The sequence below is a fragment of the Malaclemys terrapin genome, chromosome 24, assembly GCF_027887155.1.
Source record: "Malaclemys terrapin pileata isolate rMalTer1 chromosome 24, rMalTer1.hap1, whole genome shotgun sequence".
NCBI classification, from domain to species: Eukaryota; Metazoa; Chordata; order Testudines; family Emydidae; genus Malaclemys; species Malaclemys terrapin.
The window spans coordinates 16,587,900-16,604,316 of NC_071528.1; the positions used below are offsets into that span (position 1 = coordinate 16,587,900).

The 16,417-nt window shown below is 56.1% G+C and overlaps 1 protein-coding gene across 1 annotated transcript; it reads left to right on the forward strand.

Moving 5' to 3' along the window:
* Window positions 1-464: 464 nt before the first annotated feature.
* On the forward strand, window positions 465-16,412 carry RAB3A (RAB3A, member RAS oncogene family; the record flags this gene model as incomplete). Its single annotated transcript, XM_054013946.1, has 5 exons — window positions 465-571; window positions 9,906-10,133; window positions 12,493-12,611; window positions 14,685-14,809; window positions 16,375-16,412. Coding segments are annotated over exons 2-5 (510 nt in total), but the record flags the coding sequence as incomplete, so codon positions are not given.
* Window positions 16,413-16,417: the final 5 nt, after the last annotated feature.

Sequence of the window (16,417 nt, forward strand, 5' to 3'; positions counted from 1 at the left end):
TGCTGTGGGCAGTCCTATTGTGACAGAGGACATGGTGTGATCCGGCTCATACCACTGCCCCTTGTGCAGGATGGTGCCAGTCCTGACAGGGGAGAGGATGAGAACCAGCTCATACCACTGTACCCTGTGGGGGTGCGATATAGCTTGATAGTGCTGGCTCGTACCACTGCCCCATGGTGTGGAGGGGTGGCACGTCATGTGCCAGTAACAGCCATTGCCTTGAGGGGGCTCTGCCATCCCTGAGGGACCAGGCCAGGTGGCCTCCCTAGGAGGCTCGAGGCTGTCACTCAAAAGCTCACGAAAGCGTCGAATGGGGGTGCACCTTCATGCTGTCAATCATTAGCGCGGGCCTATCATCGCGCAAGACTGGGTAGGAGCCCGCCTCCCCCGGAGCCCGAGGGCGAAGCTCGGAATGGGTCGTCTCCGGCCTCCTGACGTCACGTTCTCATCTGCATACCGGTCCCCGCCCCTTCAGAATGCTGGCGACGTCAGCCGGGCTCTGCAATTGCCGGGGCCGCGCGCGCTGCTGCTGCATTTGGTGCAAGAGAAGCCTGGGGAGCGCGATCTGGAGGTGAGCGCGCGCCCCCCCCGGGCAGCCCCGCCCGGCCCCCGCGTGCAGGGCGATAACCTTCATTTGACACCGGGGGGATGCACCGGGCGGGGCTCCTGGCTGCACGGGAGGGGGGCAAGCGGGGGGAGGGGAGCTGTGTGCTTGGGGGGCGCCCCTAGCATGGCAGAGCAATGGGGGGGGGGGTGCATGCACACAGACCTGGGGCGGGGGGTGCACAGGGTCAGCGTTCTGCATCCAGTTCCGTCTCTACCGGCCTGGGGGAGAGCAAACCAGCTTCCGCTCCCCCCCCCTCCACCTACGCTGCGCGTCTGGCGATGGGCTTGCGGGGAGCTGGGGTGCCCTGGGGTGCACGGGAACTCCCGTGGCCTCCCGCCTGGCGCTTGGATTGCGGGGGATGGGGCGTTTTCGGGCTTTGTATAAAACATATTGAAGGGTCGTTTTTGGACCAGAGGCTGAATCCATTCCAGTGATTTGCCAAGCTCTGCAAATGTGATTTCTCAGCCGGCAATGGGGGGAAACATGGAGGTTGAGGGAACCGAATAGGGTCACTGAATATTTCTCTCTCTCGGCCCTAGGTGAGACATTTCTCTTGGTTGGTGCCAGGTCAGAAGATTTGGCTGGGCCTCAAAGAATAACGTAGATGCGGTGTTTGCAAAAGGACCCATTCTGTGCATGCCCCTTTTCTGCCAGTGTTGGGGGGGTGGGGGTGCTAACTGATGCCATCCAGAGAATGCCTTTTAAATAAAATAACACTGAGCTGGTTAAGGATGTTTTAATATGAATGATTGATGGCCGGGCGGGGACTCGGAGGTCTGAATGCTACAGGCACTGAATAGCTTCAATCCACCTGCATCCACTCAACCCCTGAGTCTCTGACAGTCATTTATTAACACATCCAACCAAGCATGCAACTTTATTGGTCCCCGCTGTACAATGCAACGGTGTATAAGGTTACTGTGTTGCTCTCGTTTTGATGGGTGATATAACTAACTTCACGTGTGCCTAATGCTGCTTTTAAAATAGAGAGCAAAATGGATGTGGGGGCCTGAGTAACTGTTTGCCTTGGCATCTGTGCACTTAGTGACGTTTGCATGGTGAAGGCAAACCAGTGAACGAGGTGGTCTGCCTCCAATGATAGGTGTTTTGTGTTTCTTGGGTGATATTAAAGGATGAAGTTTCCAGAAGAAAACAGCTAGGGAGCTGGAGAAGAGCGCCCACTGCTAGGGCAGATGCTTCTGGTACAGAAATACCATGAACCCTTTTCAGCCCTGCTCTCTCTACAGAATAAAACTGATTCTGTCCCAGTCCTGCTCTGCTCCCTCCCTCAGAAAAGCGCTAGCTGATGAAAGACACTCATTGCCCAGGTCCTAGGTACAGCCCAGCTCCATTGTTACCCTCTTCCTCACTACAGAAACGTGCCTTGCCTAGGTCAGTGTAATTCTCCAACTTTACCGACCCAAATCTGCCTCCACACCAAGCTTTGCTCATTAGCGCAGCGTTACTAGTGTCCGTCATTTTACACCAGGACCCTGTGAGGTTACGGAGAATCTTGCCATAGAGGCATGAAAAATAGAGGGCTCCGTCTCACCTGCTGCTCGGCCAGGCCAGGGCAGCGTGTTCTGGGCTGCTCTGTCCAGAGGCATTACAGAAATGCAGCCCACCTCCACGCCTGATCTGCACAGTCCCTTACAGTGGGGCTTGGTTCATGCGTGTCTCAGTTTGGGCCTTGGCAGGAGGGAGAGGCTTTTACTTGGGTGACAAACACTAAGTCTTGGGGCTAGTGGGGAATCGCCCTCCCTTTCTCTGGAGCGCTAGCTCATTGCTGGGATCTCCACGTGCCTGTCACGGGGGTGTGTCCCCCGCTGCATATTGTTTAATGCAGACGCTTGGAGATGGTAAACACTGAAGCTGCGTGTAGATATTCAGAGTCCTGTAATTAAAATGCATTGGAGGAGTTAGCTCACTAAGTGGCTGGCTTAATGTAGCAACAAAATGTTTCTCTAAATATGAACTTGGTCCCCAAGGGCCAAATGACGAATATTATGTCGAGACCCATTATTTGAGTTAAATTGCAAATTGTTAAAATGAGCTAAGTGACTTGTTAGATTGTATAGTTCCCATTGGATCTGGATTGCTGTCAGATTAGCCGTGTAAACAGGGTTTATTCATCCACGTGTTCAGAGGTTTTCTTCTGTTTGGCTTTAGAGAAATGGAGCAGGGCCGATTTCTCCGAGGCTGAAAATTCTCTCTTGATTTTCTCCCCAAACTCTGAATTGTGCAGCTTGTTAAGAAATGGCGTTCAGCTCGGCGCACCATTAAAGCTTCCTGATGGCATGTAATGACATGACCATAGCTGCACTGTCCAGTGCGGCCAACTGTTCCCTATCTGAGGTGCCTTTGGACTTGGGACAACACTTGTAAAACAAAAACTCTCCTCCTCCTGGCTGTGTTTGTAAGTTCAGTTTGATAAAGGGAATCAGAAAGTGGACATGTATTTCTGGGTGAATTTTGTACTCAAAACTGAAGTTGCCCAACCTTTTGCCTTGTGCATCGTACGTACAGTGCCTTGCGTACCCTCTTGCCTTGCGTACTCTGCCGTCACCTTAGTGCTTGACTATTAAGTGATCAGAGACTAAAACAAAGGTACAACAATTTCTCAGGGAATGCAACTAGAGAATCCAAGCAGGAGTCAGCCCAGTAGTGAATATGACTGAGGTTATTATTTCCTGATATTATTTCACAGAAAGGAAAAAAAATACTGTGTGTCTCTGGAGTCTCTGTTTCTCCATCGCAAAGGGTGACCATAAAACGGAGGAAGAGGAGTACTTGTGGCACCTTAGAGACTAACAAATGTATTAGAGCATAAGCTTATGCTCTAATAAATTTGTTAGTCTCTAAGGTGCCACAAGTACTCCTGTTCTTCTTTTTGCGGATACAGACTAACACGGCTGTTACTCTGAAACTTGTCATAAAACGGAGGAAGAGGCAGCTCGCCCAACTTGTTCATTTCCATTGACAGAAAAGGGAGAGAATCAGTAAACCCCTTTGCAAGCCACATCCCCCACACTTAAATCTTGGCACTAAAAGCTCAAGTTAGTGTGCATCCTGGTACAACTCGGATGAAGCCGAATCTAGTCTCTGCGCTTTATAAACAGGGCTAGGAAAACGTCACCAGAGATTTGAAACTATTAGCCAGAGGCCAGCCTGAAAATCTGAGAAGGTGGACGGGCGTCTGCAGGGTATAAGGGCAACTCCCTAGTGTGAAGCGGTAGCCAACCCCCCCCATTCCCTCCCTGGCTCTGGGATTCTTATCAATGTGCTGCCCTGGACCACGCTTAGCGCTCTTTCTCAGAGCCGGGTGATAGGGGTCTGGTAAATGGGAAGCTGCTGGAAGGGCGAAGGATTTGCCTGTCTGGAGAATCTCCTGCCCCCCCCCCCCCCCCGAAAAAAAGCTACTAAGGGTTACAGGGGGGTCAAGGAGTGGTCCCTGGTGAACCGTCTGAGACATGTGGGGGTCTCCAATCAGCCTGTTGAGGCTTGCTGCAGGCTCTCCCTCTTAAGAAGTTCATAGCAGAGGGGGACAGCACCCTTCTAGGCCCTTCTGGCCTTGGAATCTACTGCAGGCATCTAGTGTCTCCCCCTGTTGAAAATGGGCCCCAGGACTTCCCCAAAATCATTCCCAGAGCAGGTCTTTTATCAAAACAGCCAATCTTGATCATCTGGCCTCTCCTCTCAGCCCTCCACGCATCTGCGACAGTACGAGGAGTAGGGGTCGTGTGTGTGCACGTGTGCGTGCATGGGTGGGGAGCAGGGTGGGAGCTGTTCACCTCAGGAGAGTGATTACTCAGTGAAGGTAATTGTCTCCTGCTCTTGTCCTCCCACTGGGGCCTGGCGATGACATGTTTGAAGCTTTGCGGTGGTGACCCCCAGTTCTTAATGTCTGGATTTACAAATGGTGTCTCTGCTTCACTTCAGTATTGCAGGGCTGGTTCTCCTCTGTGTGGTGGTGGTTTGACATTTACATTGCAATAGTCCCTCAAGGCCACAGCCAGGTTGGGCCCCGTTGTGGTAGGTGCTGTGCAAACGCACAGACCCTGGAGAGTCGAGTTCAGCTTTGCGGTCCGGCTCTGCAGGAAAAAGAGAGAGTGAGACCATGTCCACACTGGGGGGGCGGCAGCCGTGTAGCGGACGCTTGGGGTCTCTCGCAGACCCGTTGTGCTGTGCAGTGCTTGTTGGGGCTGATGATCCATAACAGGGCCCCTGCTGAAAATGTTGAACAACTCTTCATGTTTGGTCCCAACCAAGTCATCTCAGACCTGGGCTAGATCTCAGCTTGGAGAACCCGCTCCTTATGTTATAAAGTGGCACAATAATAGACAAGACGAGCTTCAGTGAATGCCTTTGTTTTTAGGGTGTCATAATTTGGGAGCTGAATGTCCAATTCAGGTAAACTGTGTGTGTGTGTGTGTGTGTGGGGATTCTACCTTGGCTCTAAACCTAACCCACTAATATTGGGGCTGGTATGACTTTAGAAAATGGGGTGTGTAGGGGGCACAGTTGGGTTTATAATGGAAAAGGTACAGAGAAAGGCAACAAAAATGATCAGAGGGATGGAACAGCTACTCTCTAAGGAGAGATTAAAAAGCCAGGGGCTTGTCAGTCTAGAAAAGAGACGACTAAGGTGGAATATGATAGAGGTCTGTAAAATCATGAATGGTGTGGAGCAGTGGCTCTCGACCTTTTGAGACTACTGTACCCATTTCAGGAGTCTGATTTTTCTCGCGTACCCCCAGGTTTCACCACACTTAAACGACTTAAATCAGACATCAAAATACAAAAGTGTCACAGCCACTAGTACTGAACAATGGCTGACTTTCTCATTTTTACCATGTAATTATAAAATAAATCAATGGGAATATAAATATTGTACTTACACATCAGTGTGTAGTATATAGAGCAGTATAAACCAGTCATTGTCTGTATGAAATTTTAATTTGTACTGACTTCGCTAGTGCTTTTTATGTTGCCTGTTGTAAAACTAGGCAAATATCTAGATGAGTAGATCGGTTCCTGGAGGATAGGTCCATCGATGGCTATTAGCCAAGGTGGTCAAGGACGCAACCCATGCTGCAGGTGTCCCTAAACTTCTGACTGCCAGATGCTCGGACTGAGCAACAGGGGATGAATCACTCTATGAATTGCCCTCTTCCACTCGTTCCCTCTGACCCGGCTTGCCCCAGCCACTGGGCTACATGGACCATTGGTCTGATCCAGTGTGGCCGTTCTTATGTTAAAACATCTGACTTTGTTTGCATGATTCGGCTGCTGCCAGCACCCAGGCTGGCAGGATGCACGTTAAACCCAGTAGTGGAGGCCTGGCTTCGCAGTGATTCAGGCAGAGTGCAGGAACATCACAGCTGCATGGATCAAAGGCCCGCACTGGCTGGTTGCCTCAAGAAGGAAATTGGAACCTTATCTATTCATGCAAGCTGTTCGCTTCAAGGGTTTCTCTAGAGTAAGCTTATATAATGGGAAAAACATCATGGTGCACTTGGACTGTTACTTCACTGGGAGCATTAATTCCTGGGGGGAAAGGGTTTGCCTCAGGACCTAGTAAATACAGACCTCCTGGATCTATTCTTGCATTCAAAGCTCTAGGGACCTCCCAGAGCAACAGTATTTGCTGGTGCTGTCTGCCCTGTTGTGTCCCTGCAGACCTGCCCTTGGTTCTCAGGAATTTTGCTCTGGATTGTCCAGGAGAAGCCCTGGGCTCTCTCGCCGTGCTCCATCAGCCATGTGCCTCTCCACATTCATGCAGCCTAGTGGGGAAGGCTCTAGACAGTCTTGAGATCTGGGCTTGGTTCCTTGCTGTGCCCCAGAGGTCCAGCGTCACTGGGGTGGGGCTGTCAAAGGCAGCTGAGAGAGTCCAGGCACCCAGTTCCCATTGAAAATCCAGGGGAGTTGGCCACTGATAATCCCACCCATAACCCCCCTGGGCTCCGTTACCAACCTGCAAAATGGGGATTGTATTCCCTTTCTCCCGCCCTGTGTCTGTCTTGTCTCTGTCGATCGAAAGCTCTCTTGGGCAGGGACTGTCTCTGTGCAGTGCTCTGAGCCCCGCTGGGCCTTTGTGCACCACTGGTCTAGGAATAGTGATGCTGGCATTAGACCAATGGTCCATCTAGCCCAATATCCCGTCTCTCACGGTGGCCAGTGCCAGGTGCTTCTGGCATTTGGAGGTTGAGGGGTACCTGGAGCATGGAGTTGCATCCCGGACAGTCTTGGCTAACAGCCATTGGTGGGCCTGTCCTCATGAACATATCTAACTCTCTTTGGAGCCCAGTTCTACTTTTGGCCTTCACAATGTCCCAGACTGTGACCGTGGGTTGTTCCACGGCTTGAAGCAGTACTTCCGTTCGTTTGTTTTCAACATGTGACCCCCTAGCTTGTGTGTCATGTGAAAAGATAAATAATGCTTCCTTATTCACTTTCACTTTCTCCACACCAGTCATATTTTCATGGCTTTGATCACATCCGCCCTTAGGCATCTCTTTTCCAAGCTGAACAGTTCCTTTCTTTTGAATCTCCCCTCACAGGGCAGCTGTTCCATACCCCTAGCCGTTTTTCTTGCCCTTCTCTGCACCTCTTCCCATTCTCATCTATTTTGTTGAGATGGAGTGAGCAGAACTGCACACACAATTCAAGGTGTGTGTGCGCCCTGGATTTATATAGTGGCCTTGTGATATTTTCTGGTTTATGTTCTATCCCTTTCCTAATGGTTCCTAACATTCTGTTAACTTTCTTGGCTGGTTTTTAGATTGATTGGATGTTTTCAGAGAATTGTCCACAATGACTCCAAGTTCTCTTTCTTGAGTGGTAACAGCTAATTTAGACCCCATCATTTCGTATGTATAGTTGGGATTATGTTTTCCAATGTGCATGACTTTGCACTTAGACTGAGTCTCGAGGTGCCATTTTGTTGCCCAGCCACCCAGTTTTGTGAGATCCCTCTGTAACTCTTCACAGTCAGCTTTGGACTTAACTATCTTGAGTAATTTTATATCCTCTGCAAATTTTGCCACCTCACTGTTCGCTCCCTTTTCCAGATCATTTATGAATACGTTGAACGTTGTTGGTCCCCGTACAGACTCTTGGGGGGCCCTGCTATTGCAGGGGTATCGCACCATTTCCGTTAGCAGCCCCAAGGGGTCCTTGTTTTGATTGATGCATGTGCTGGGGTAGTTCACAGCTACGTTAGCAGTGGAGGAGTTTGCGTCAAAGACTGAGTTTGCTTCGTGCTGAAGCTGGGTGGACTCTCAGCCCAGGAGTCTGGGCTAGAGTTTGCCCTGGGTTAGCCCCTCCACAGTGGGGAGGAAGCAGGATTTGTGGCACATGCTAAGCATGGTCTGGTGCCCTGCTGCAGTTCACTCTAGCAGCTGGGAAGGAAGGAGACAAAGGTTGTGATAGGCAGAAGAAGCAGAGGCCCTTGTGCAGACACTACTGAGAGCAGCGTTCCAGGGAGGAACTGGCCACGCCCGTATGGCTTCCCCAGGCTGGTAGCCATAAGGCTCCTGCGAGCTGGGCTCCCGCTTCGTCTAGGACTCCGAGTGCAACTGCGGGTACTGCAGAGAGCCGTCCTGCCTGCGCCGTGAGCCGCGTGGGCTGTTCAGGGGCCTGTCTGGCAGACCTGCCATTTTCCCCATGGTCTCTTTCCTGCCCCACTGAACCCAGGGAGCAGAGTTGCCTCTTTCCACACACAGAGGCTGTGCATAGTGCCAAGGACCCGGAGTTCTCCACTCGCAGCTGCCGCTCACTGTGTCTCCACCAGCTGTTCAGACCCTGAATATCCATCACTTGCCAGCAACAGGCTTCAAAAACGTCGTCATGAGTCTGGATCCCTGGTGGCTCTGCGGGGCCTGGCACAGAATTGCTGCCACACCTGAACCGGACTGGCCCCCGTGCTGCCCGTCCCCCCAGGGGCCCCGGCCGGAATGGGCCATGGTGCCCGAACTCCCTGGGGCTGGGGGGAGCTAAGCCTGCTCAGTGGATAATCAAAGGGCCTCAGTCTTCAAGACTGTCCCCACCCGGCACCTCTCATCAGCCCTGGCAGGGGATGCAAGGATCGCTGGCAAGGGCAGCGGGAGCCTTTAGCCAAGTCAAAGGGGCGAGGGGGAAATGCAGTATTGTCTAGGCCCAGCGTGCCAGCCCTTTGCAGACAAAGCGCAGGAAGGTCTGGGGGGAGCAGTGGTAGTGCCTGGGGGGCCAGAGGGGCTGAGCTCCGAGGGGGTCGGGAAGGAACTCTGCCTAGCTCGGCCAAGCGGCCGCAGCCTGTGGGGAATTGAGGGGGCGCTTTGCTGAGGGCAAGGCCCGGGGATGGAATGAAGATGGAGACACTCGAGGTGGGTAGCAGGACGGCGTTAGGCCGTGATGGAGCTCTTCAGGGCGGGATGGGGGGAGCTGTGCCTGGAGTCGTACAGCCTTGCCCTAGGGAGCGGGCTGTAGGATCAGCCTTGCGCTGGCTGGGGGATGGGTTGGGTGGAATAGGCCTCTTCCTCCTCATTGACTTCTGGGTGTAACGTACCCCGAGTATGTGCTGGGACAGAAAGGGAGCCCGGGCCTCTGGTCTGATGGGCCTCACAGCTTCTGGCTCGTGAACAGGGCAGGGAGATCCTGTGGAGTAGCTAGATCTGGGAGAGGCTGGAGCAGAGAGCCCAGATGGCTCGGGACTGGCCTCCTCTGCCGGGCCCAACTTCTTGCATCAGCCCCATTGGTGGGTGGCATGTGCTGTGATTGCCCCCAGCTGCCAGTGGGGAAAGACTGGGCACGGCCCAGGCTCAGGCAGGGCTGGGGTCTCAGGGTTATCCTAAAACGGCGTGGCAGAGAGGAGCACGTTTAAAATCTGACCGAGCCGTTCTGGGTGTGCGTAGACCTGGATTCTGTTCCCAGCTCTCTGGTCGCTCCGCCCCCGCTGGGAAACCTTGTACCTTCCTTCCAGGGTGTTGGACGCTTCAGTGCTCCTTTGCGGATGACACCAGATATGACCCACAGGAAGAGCCCCCCGTGAGTCTCCCCCCTCCCCGTTGCAGGGTGGGCATATCTGGGTGCCATTTCTGGTGGTTCACGCTGCCCGCCCGTGTTACTGCACCCAGAGGGTTGACGGGGTGTGATACTACGTGATGGGACCTCGCTCTGACCTCCCAGAAGCTGATGGTGGGGTCTCTGGGTCTGAGCGGGGAGCAGCCACCCTGGTGACTCCATGGGGCTGAGCATGCCTGAATCTCCCAGGGAGCACGTGCCCCACCAGCCCAGCTCTGCCTTATGCTTCCCTTTGCAGATGGCTTCCGCTACTGACTCCCGCTATGGCCAGAAGGAATCCTCGGATCAGAACTTCGACTACATGTTCAAGATCCTGATCATCGGGAACAGCAGCGTGGGGAAGACCTCGTTCCTGTTCCGGTATGCAGACGACTCCTTCACTCCCGCCTTCGTCAGCACCGTCGGCATCGACTTCAAAGTCAAAACCATCTACAGGAATGACAAGCGCATCAAGCTGCAGATCTGGGTAGGGGCCGTGGCCGCTGCACGCGCTGGCGGGTGGGGGATGCAGTGAGGGGGGCTCTGTGGGGCTGTACGTCACGCGTGGGGCAGCCATCCGGGTCAGGAGACGTGCACTGAAACCTCCCCGGCCCAGCCGGCCCCTCCAGGGCTGGGGTGATAACCCAGAGTCCTGGCCAGGCCTCAGTGCGGGGAGTCACGTTCGGCCACCCTCGACTTCCCTGCAGCTTAGACTGGTGCCCTGGCCGTGGCTGCTGCGTGGTGTGCCTGGCTCAGCGCGGCTGGGGTGTTCTCCCCAGGCCGTCGGTGGGCAGTCCATGGTGGGCACCATGGGATGGTGCTTGCTGGGGGAGATGCTCACGGAATGATAACCTGCCCGGAGTGTTTTCCAAAGGGCAGACATCACGTGGGTGACGCCGGTTCCGGTTTCTTTAACGCTCTTTCCCCCCAGGACACAGGTTGCTAATTAACCACTTCCACTAAGCGTGAGCCTCCTGCATCTGCTGCCAGCCCGCTGCCCGTCCCACAGCCTCCTTGCCCATGGTGGCCTGGCAGAGTGGCCCGTTCAGAAGAGGGGTCCCGGTGTGCTGTGTGCACCTGGGGACTGGGGTCCGCATGGGACGGCGGCGACTGTGGCCTATTCTGCCTCCGAGAACATGAGCACCCCGCGCTCAGGGCTGTTCTAAAGCCCAGCTCGACAGCATCGCCTCTCCGAGCTCCTCCACCGGGCCCCTGCAGAGCAGTCCCGGGTTGTCCCTTGCTCTGCACCCCAGGGCTGTCAGCTCCACCTTGATTCACTTTGCTGACACCCCCCAACACACACACACACAGCCTCTGACGTGCTGGGCTCCTAACAGGGAAGACGCCATTAGCTCAAGACCTTGGCTCCAGGATGCTCAGAGGTGGCCTCGTGCTCCACAGGCGCCATGTGCTGGCAGGCTCCCTGCCTCCCCGGGGAGGCCGGATGCCAATTAGCACAGAGCTTAATCATGGAAGGGCCCGGAACAGTCTGAGCAGCAGAGCTGAAGGAGCAGCTGGAGTGACAGATTTCGCTGCGCTGGCTTTGCCCTCGTTCCCGTGGGATGTAAAACGCTGCTGCGCGGCTCCGAGCTGCCTGCAGCAGCGGGGAAGGCTCTGGGTGCTGGAGCCAGAGCAGCGCGGAGCCTGGTGACTCTTGGGGGAGCGGGGAAGGGGCCAGTTCCCAGCCCTGGGAGGGCAGAGTGGGGCTTAATTTTCAGGAGAGCCGAGTTCAGGGGGCTTTGCTGGGGCTGCGTTCAGCTCTCCTGGTAGCATTGCAGGCAGCAGAACGGTCCCTTGCTGGGAGGCAAAAGGTGCCAAAATGGGACCACTCGGATTCCTCCTGCCAGGGGTGGGGTTTGCCCCTGCTGCCAGGAACCAGGGGGCCGAAGCCAGACTGTGAGGCGCTTCCCCACCTCTGCCTGCCTCTGCGGGGAGGTCTGGGACAGGACCCCCTCCGCACGGATCCCCAGGGCGGGGAGTGTCTCAGCAATGGCTGGAGGCCTGGGACGGGGGGTGCAGTGACCTGAGGGGCCATGGAGGAGGGGTCTGCAGGCATCTCTCTGACGCTTGCTGGCCCCAGCCCTGCCCTCAGTGCAGCCGCATGCAGGGCTGGGAAGGGAGGGCCGCTGGGCCCACCAGCTCTGGCTGCGAGAGCCGCCCGCGGGAGGCAGCAAGCCACAGCCTGTCCCTGGAGCTGGGCGCGGACTGTGGGACCAGGGCTCCATTTGGCACAGGGACGGGTTGCCATGGCGAATCGCAGGCAGCTCCGCGGCAGGCCTGGGTGAGACTTCCAGCCGTCCTGGGAATCCCCAGTGACAGGGAGTCACGCCCCCCCTTGCCCCCGCTCCTTGGCAGGGCTCCCTGGAGGCCCCGTCCCCCACCCCACCTCCGTGGCACACGCAGGGTTGCTTGGTTGTGATCTCACTGCCGGGCTTGGGCCAAGGTGTGGGAGAGGCGCTCTGCCGTGTCCTGCACTCCCAGCCCAGGAGACCTGGCCTGGCCCTGTGCCCTAGATTGTTCTGGGTGGGGGTCAGCAGCCCTGGGAGAAAGTTCCAGAGACTTGGCTAAACATTGGATTTTCCTTCTTTAAATCTCAGAGGCAGGATCCATCTCCGCCCATCTCGCAGTGCTGGAGCTCCGGGGCAGCACGGGAGTTAGGGTGGGTTCCCACGTCCTTCCTGCCCTGAGCTCTGGCACCCCGGCCCAGGGCCTGCCTCTGGGCTCTCCCTGGACGTGGCCGTGCTTCATGCTGTGGGGGGGGGTGTGTGTCTCCAAGGGAGCCTTGAATTACTCAGGGCAGCTCCTGGCACTGCTGCTCCCAAGTGACCCTGCTCTGGTCTCCCCAGGACACCGCGGGCCAGGAGAGGTACCGGACCATCACCACCGCCTACTACCGGGGGGCCATGGGCTTCATCCTGATGTACGACATCACCAACGAGGAGTCCTTCAACGCCGTGCAGGACTGGTGAGCGGGCGGCTCTGAGGGCACCGGGAAGGGAAAGTGATGCTGAGCCGTGGCACTGCCGTGCCGGCGTCTCATTAGCAGAGCCGGGGGTGGGGGCGGGAGCCTCTCCATCGTGCTGGGGGAGCTGTGCAGAGCCAGCTTGTAACCGCAGTCACTTTAGCCGTGCTGGGACCCGGCAGCCTGGCCACTCAGCAGGTGTCTGTCTGTGCTTCTGCCCTCCCCCATGCCGTGTCTCTGCATGCCCACGGCCTGTGGTACCACTGGGAGCACTCCCTGCGCGTGGCAGCTCTGCGGACAGCACAGACTCGCTCTGCTGCCAGCTGCTCACCAGGTGCCCTCTGGGGCCTGCTCTGCTCCTAAGGGGCTGCTGCCTTCTCAAAGCTTGCCAAGATGTTCGGCCACTTACAATCCTCTCCTGCCCTCTGCTAAGGAAACTCCCCACACACGCACTGGGCACCTGCACCCCCTGCCTCCTCCTAGGGCTGCAGCTTGGACTCTGCACGGCTGCTGCTGGCCATCTCTCTGCTGCGGCCCCCCACCCCATTTGAAATGGGTGTTCCCACCCTGCGGGGTGGGGCCGGGAGCCGCCCAGAGACAGGGCAAGGTTTGCTGCCTGGAGCTTCTCCCTCCCCTGTGCACTGTGATTCCTGGCCTCTGCCCAGGTGTGAGGGGACAGGGGCTGCGTGACTTGGTGCTTTTGGGCCTGCAGCTGTAATGCAGCCCGCATGGCTCCCCCCGCCGGGCAGTCCCCTGGCCTTGAGTTCTGTGCTGTCAGCAGCCTGGCTAATAACCTGCCCATGCTGCGGCTGCGTCTCAGCCAAACTCAGTGCAGCCCTTGCAGAAATTCTGGGCCAGGAGCCTCCTCCCCCAGCCCACGACAGCAAGACGAGCTCAGAGCCCCCAGGAACACGCCTGCAGCAGGCCAGGGGAGCGGCACTGAGCAGGTGCCAAGGTGCCCCAAGCAGCCCCTGACGGGCCGTAGTAGGGGCTGCAAGTGCGAGAGCTGGAATGTGGGCCGGAACGTGTCCCATTGGCACTGGCTGACTGCTCGGGCCGCCTGCTCCCTCCCCAGTGCAAGAACGAAACAGGGCTGAGCCCGCAAGCCCGTTCCGTGCTGGTGGCTGGCTGGCTCTGGCTGCTGGCGATGGGGTCAGAGCTCTCCCCCAGGAGGCTGGTTCCTGGATGGGCAGCGACCGAAATCCTTTCCCACCCACTGGCACTTGGTGCCCAGGTGCAGCGAGCAGATGGAGCGTTTTCAGCACACTCGCGAGCAGCCCCCCAGGTGTGCCCCTCGGGGCCGTCTCTGCAGAGAAGCCGAAGCCCTGGGCACCCCAGCTGGGCACGCTAGGGCCAGTTGCAGAGCGGTTTGGGGGGGGGGAGGGGGGAGCATAGCTTGCCCTGCTGCTGTCTATTCTGTACGAGCCATGCTGTGCCCAGGCTGCCACCAGCACGGGAGTTGAGCTTTTCCATCTCTGCTGTCCCCATCCTCTGCTCCCGTTCTCTGGTGCACTGACCACCAATGCATCTCGCTACTGGTTTCTACAGGAATTTTCTCTCTCTGCCCTGTATTAGCTACCTCTTCAGGTCTCTCCCTGCTTTGCTGGTTTCTTCACACTCTGTGGCTGCAGCTGTGGTGGGTCTCTGACATGCCCTCTGGCGGTCCGGCTTTGATGGCTTGAGTTCAGTGGGGTGAAGGCGAAACTTCTCTGCTAAGAGGCTGAGGGTTGAAGGCCTCTTGCCGCTGCCCAGAGAACCGGGCTCCAGTCTCTGGCTGGGATCTGGGACTCTGGGCCCAGAGTCTTTAAAGGTATTGATGTATTGCTGTGCTCAGCACTGCAGTGCCTAACTGATTTAGGAGCCTACATTGCATTAACTGTCAATGGGATTTTGGCTCCTAAGTGCCTGAATCACTTTTGAAAATGAGTGAAAGGCTCCTAAATCATTGGGCATTGCAACACAGAGCACAGTACCACTTCAGTGCCTTTAACTACCTGGGCCTTCGTCTAGAACCAGCTGCCCACAGCCCCGCTGTCTGAATATTGTGGTTATTTGTTCCCCTGCTACGGCTTTAAGGTCAACCCAGATCAAGACCTATTCCTGGGATAACGCACAGGTGCTGCTGGTGGGTAACAAGTGCGACATGGAGGACGAGCGCGTCGTGGCGTCGGAGAGAGGGCGGCAGTTGGCAGAGCACCTGGGTAAGTGCTGGTTACCATGCACGCAGCACCAGGCTAGGTAACCGGCTGACCCGGCACGGTTCCGGCGGCGATGCTCAAGCCCTTTCAGGACTCGGTCTTACGTGAGCAGCTGAGAGGGTTCCAGGAATTGCCGAGCTGTCGGGGCTTTGCGCTGCCTTGCACAAGAGCAATTCAGAAGCCAAGTCCTGGCATGGGAAGGTCTTTGGCCAGTTGAGCAGCAGCATCTGCTGCCCCAAAAGGCATCTGGACTGAGAGGGGGCAGTAACGGTGCCCTGCAGGTCTGGTGTGGGTGTGTGTGCACGGTGCGGTTGTACGGCACACACAGACCTGTAATCCTGCGGGGGGTGCGTATGTGTGTGTGTGCACGGTGCGGTTGTACGGCCACACAGACCTGTAATCCTGCGAGAGGGTGTGGGTGTGTGCGCGCGCACTGCGGTGTGGTTGTATGGCAGGCACAGGATCTGTAACCCTGCGAGGGGATCTGTCTCTCTTTCCTGTCGAGTAATGGTGCACTTCCATAACTCTGTCCTTATGTAGCAGCCTGGCTTGTCTTCTAACAAAACGGGAATTGCCCAGCCAGCGCCAGTGTTTTCAATAACTGTTTCTATTATAATCTCTTATTATAACAACCCTCTAAACCCTGCATTTACTGCTGTGAAGTAGTTGGAAAACCAGTCGGCCTGGGTGGCTTTCCGAGCAGGTTAACCCCAGTTAGAACGTGGGGTGAGTTTTATGGAATTATAGCTAAACCCTTTTCCCTGCAAAGCGTCCCATTCAAATTTAACAGCCCAGAGGAGGAGCTGTAAAACCCTTTAAAAATTCAGACGCTTTCCATATTTATCGTGAGCATGACGAGAACTGGCTACAACCAGCAGGAGCCTGAGTGGCTGGGATTGGCCCCGCCCGTGGACTCTGTTGCCTGCCTGGAAGGGACTTGGGCAGCCAATGTTAAGTTTACAATAAGCAACTGGTATCCGTGTGCTGGCGTCTCGCCCCGGCCCCATCTTTACACGGTCAGTCAAGACCCAACTGCTGATCAGAGGCTTGGGTATTTCCTGGGCTTTGTAAGGCGGGGGCCCTCGCACGTGGCTGTGCAGAAAACACTCCGCTGTAGGGATGCTGAGCTCTGCTCCTTGGGTCTCACCTGGCGGAATCCCGGCCCCGGATCTCAGCTCTTGCTGTCGAGACGCTAAGCTTGTAAAGGTGCCGTCCCCTGGCTGACCTAGTTAGCGTGACTCGGCAGCTCCCGCGATGGGGAGCAGGAGCCTGAGCGGAACATCCTGGGGCATTTAACAGAGCCGGGGTGACCTCACTGGCCAGAGCGATGGTGCCCGGCTGCTGACACTCCCTGTGCAGCCCCTGCCTGCTGCTGAGGTTGCCTTGTTAGTTTCCATGTACGTTGGGGCCATGTAAAAGTGATTACCCGGGATGGATTCATTTCATTATCCCAGCTAAAGTACTTCCCAGGGCTTAGGAATCGTTTGGTAACTTGCATTGCAGGGCCCTGTTGGTGAGCAAAGGCCCTGCCTTGCCCGTCTCACGCTCTCCCATCTCCCTTTGGCCAGGTTTTGAGTTCTTCGAAGCCAGCGCAAAGGACAACATCAATGA